This window comes from Anopheles nili, chromosome 3, assembly GCF_943737925.1.
Source record: "Anopheles nili chromosome 3, idAnoNiliSN_F5_01, whole genome shotgun sequence".
NCBI lineage: Eukaryota > Metazoa > Arthropoda > Insecta > Diptera > Culicidae > Anopheles > Anopheles nili.
In genome coordinates this window covers 75,739,494-75,743,515 of record NC_071292.1, presented here as the reverse complement: position 1 = coordinate 75,743,515, position 4,022 = coordinate 75,739,494, and the positions used below count along the sequence as shown (strand labels likewise).

The following is a 4,022-nucleotide window of genomic DNA, read 5'->3' as shown; positions in this document are numbered from 1 at the left end:
CTTAAAATTCACACTAATCGAACCACTCACTGAGGAGAAAACCGAAATACAGATCCATTCGTCTTTTTTCTTGTTTTTATCTCATATCGAGATGTCATGCGCTGTCGTGTGGATACTGTCAAAAATCATCAAATGTCATCAGTTTAATCGGGCATTAAAGACCTAGTTTATCGTCTACCAACTTTTTACATTCATTAAAAAAAAAAGAATACGTTATGCATGCTAGTAACTTATTCTTTAGGTTTGTTATTGGGTTTGATCGACATGAAACTTATTTGCTGTATAGTTATGCTAAATATGTTCTGATATCGTACGTTATCGTGCAAACTCTCTTTTCTACTATATAAAATGCTGCTATTTTATTCAGCACTGTAAAAACGGTATCGTTTCACAAAACATGTTTTCATGAATTTGACATTTGATAGAGCTCTTCTTAACATATTTGCAAAGCATTAATAACTGTTTCAAACATTAGAAAATTTATACACAAATTCTAACAGTCGCTAAATAATGTTTCGATACATAGATTTTTACTGAGCTTTACATCATCAAAAAAAACTTTAAATAAATCGCTTGTACGTTGATAACACTCACGTACGATGAAGCGATTGATGCGGGAGATGCAAAATGCGTGTGTGAATTTATGTGAAACCTGTCAAGAGGCTTTGTGATGTCAGCTCTCATTGCAATTGTTTTCGTCTTGCTTTGAATGTGTATAAAGTGTTCATATTCTAACTGTTTGTGTTGTCCGCGTAATTTATCCGTGTCTCATTGTGCCTGCCGTCGACTAGAATAATTTTTTTTCTCAGAAAAATACAACATCCGGTAACAGACATCTTTTTATCCTTTACGCCTGACCCTGCTAGAGGTTTGCGCGTCGTAGCAGGCAGCTGCAAAAAGGCAACCAAATCGAGGTGTTGCTTTTATGTGAGTGCATCGTCAACTCAAAAACTGGCTGAAATGGCTGAGCGACGATCAGGCGGTTCGAGCCGTAACAATTTCAACGAAGAAAAAAGCTCCGCAGATATACCGCCTATGTCGCGACTATTTATCATATGCAGCAAGAGCGTGACCGAAGAAAATTTGCGCGAACATTTCGAAAAGTTTGGCGATATCGAAGAAATATGGATCGTCAAGGACCGGTCGACGGGTGAAGGAAAAGGTATTTTTGGTCCGGGGTCGGTGATTGCTTGTGGTGTGATATTTCCTACCCATGCAGCTGAGTGTGTGCATGTGAAAGCGTGAATTTATGCATATGAGGGCTTTATTTCGTATCTTTGTTTTCTTTATCGCTCGGGTGCATAATAGGGAGCATGTCATTGATGTAATGGACTATTCGATGCAGCGCCTACTTAGAACTCCCATCAAACGAAAATAGGCCAAGCATATGGAAACACATAATATAAAAGAGGCTAAAACAAAACAGCAGATGAACGGAAGACCTGGCAACAGAAGTTCCGCGATCTGAAACGTTTATTCTACTATGACACGTCTGTTTCACCTGCCAAAGATACCATCCGTCCTACTCAATTTAAGTGTACCTTAATGACCTTTTTCGTTCGGTGCCATTCTAATGACATAACTTACCCACCAGAGCCTGAAGAGTCCAATCTCCTGCACGACAGTGATGCTATTGTACATCTGATAAGGCTTGTCATTGTAACGGGTCCTCGATTGTCCATCCACACATACGGGGTCAAAAATTCTTCTCAGCATTATTTTCTCGAACGTAGCTAAGAGGGGTTCAGTATCATGTAGAAGCCTTCCGTTATTTGTTATGCATACGAATTTGCATTTACGATATTTCCCTGCTGTGCATACACATTCCGTTATCCCCTACACGTATACTGCTCATTCTAACTCCAAATCTCTTCCAATTCCAAGGTGTCGCATACATAAAATACGCAAAAACGTCAGACGCCGCCCGGGCGCTTGAAGAGATGAACGGCAAGTGTGTCGGTGATAATACCCGTCCAATCAAGGTGCTGGTGGCAGCCAACCGCCAGCAGGGTTCACGTAAGCAAACGGAAAACGAGGAAGAGAAATACCTGCGGCTTTTTGTGATCATACCGAAGGACATGACGGAAGACGCGCTTCGAGAAGAATTCGGTAAATACGGCACCGTTGACCTGGTCACCATCATCCGTGATAAGGTGACGAAGGAAGGCAAAGGATTCGCCTACGTTAAGTTCGGTCGCTTCCTGCATGCAGCCCAAGCGTTCGAGGGATGCGACCCAAAATATAAGGCGGTTTTTGCGGAACCGAAACCCCCGCGAAACGCGTCGGTTTCGTCTAACGAAAACTTCGGTGGCTTTGTTGGTGGAGGCGGTGGCGGTGGTGGTGGCGGCGGTGGTAGTGGAGGGACCGGTGGGAGCACCGGAGGAGGTGCCGGAGGTGGCGTTGTCTTTGGTGGTAGCGGAAACAACACGAACGGTTTCACGGACGATCGTCGGACGGGACCAGGTGGCGTAAGCAGTGTGTCTGGCGCGGGTGCCATGCTCGGGTTTGCCGCAATGGGCTCAAACGACCGACGATCGGGGACCGGCGTTGGGGCAGTAGATCGGCGAGGTGGTAGCGATTTCGGGGCGTTCAGTGGCTATGGAGGATCGGCGAACAGTGCAATGGTATCCAACACTAATGAAACGGTTCTGACGGTACTATGCAGCCCGGTGTTAAATCAAGACCAACTGTGGCGTCTTTTTGATATCATTCCGGGACTGGATTACTGTCAGATAAACAACGATTTTAGTAAGTCTCCCAAGTTAGCCAATAAGAAACAAAGTTAAGCTTAATGGTGAATTTATTGCACTTACTCTTTGTAGACAATCGCAATGTGACGGCGACGGTCGTGTATAACAACAGCCAATCGGCGATGTACGCGCGAGACAAAATCCACGGGCTCGAGTATCCGCCGGGCGAGCGGTTAATCATACGTCATGGGCACGAAACCGTCACCACGATGGGGGTTGGCGGCACGGTCGAATTCAACGGAAGCGGTATGGGTGGCGGTAGCCGGGGAGGAACGGCGGACGCGCCGGCACTGGCGGCTCGAACCGGTGCGCCGCTAACCACGCCTGTTTCTTCCGTAGATCGTGAGGCGACCTTTTGCAGCGTACCGCTGCCGCCACCGCAACCGTTGGCTAGTTCAAGCGCCGAGGTCGCGCAGCGATGTTTCATTGTTTGCATTCCAAAGGCGCTACCGACAAGCGTACTGAAGCAAACGTTCTGTCGATTTGGCGACTTAATCGACGTGTATCTGTTGCCGAACAAGAACTGTGGCTATGCCAAGTACGCCTCTGAGGAGTCAGCAAAGAAAGCTATCAAACAGCTACATGGTGCGGATATTCTGAACGTGCGTTTGAAGGTACTGCCGACACGGGCAAAGCATTGTTATTTTGTCTAATATTTTGATGCGAATGTTTTCAATTTCCTACCTTAGGTGCTAGAAGCGGAAGAACCCAGTAATGATCGACGGAAACGAATGCGTCACGACGAGCGCATGGAGAACGAGTAAAAAGACAAAGATGAGAAAGAATTGTGGATGATTTGTTTAGTTCTCAGGTAAATATATCAGCTCCTGTAATTACTAATCGTCCATTTGCATTCAAATGTATGCTAACCAATTATGTGGGTTTTAAACATTAATACTACAAAAAAACGGTTTAACAGTTTCCTTCAAGTTAGAACCATTTTAGAGTCATGTATTATTGACTTATCTTACTCATGCTGTGATATATCTTTCTGTGGAAGCGAACAACAATTCAGCGACGGTCAAACAATCGTTTGATCTGCCTTTACCTACATTTTGATAGCTCTAAATACGATAGCCGTTTATGAAGCACCCTGTAGTGAACTGTTTGATATTTAAAAAAAATTAATTTGGTTATTTACGATTTATATATAAATATATATATATATATATATATATATATATATATATATATATATATATATATATATATATATATATATATATATATATATATATATATATATATATATATATATATATATATATATAA

The 4,022-nt window shown here is 43.2% G+C and overlaps 1 protein-coding gene across 1 annotated transcript; it reads left to right on the top strand.

Moving 5' to 3' along the window:
- Positions 1-960: 960 nt before the first annotated feature.
- Positions 961-3,514, top strand: LOC128726438 (RNA-binding protein 45). Its single transcript, XM_053820250.1, has 4 exons — positions 961-1,162; positions 1,885-2,748; positions 2,823-3,364; positions 3,440-3,514. Exons 1-4 carry the CDS (start codon positions 961-963, stop codon positions 3,512-3,514), a joined length of 1,683 nt encoding a protein of 560 aa, XP_053676225.1.
- The last annotated feature ends 508 nt before the right edge of the window (positions 3,515-4,022 follow it).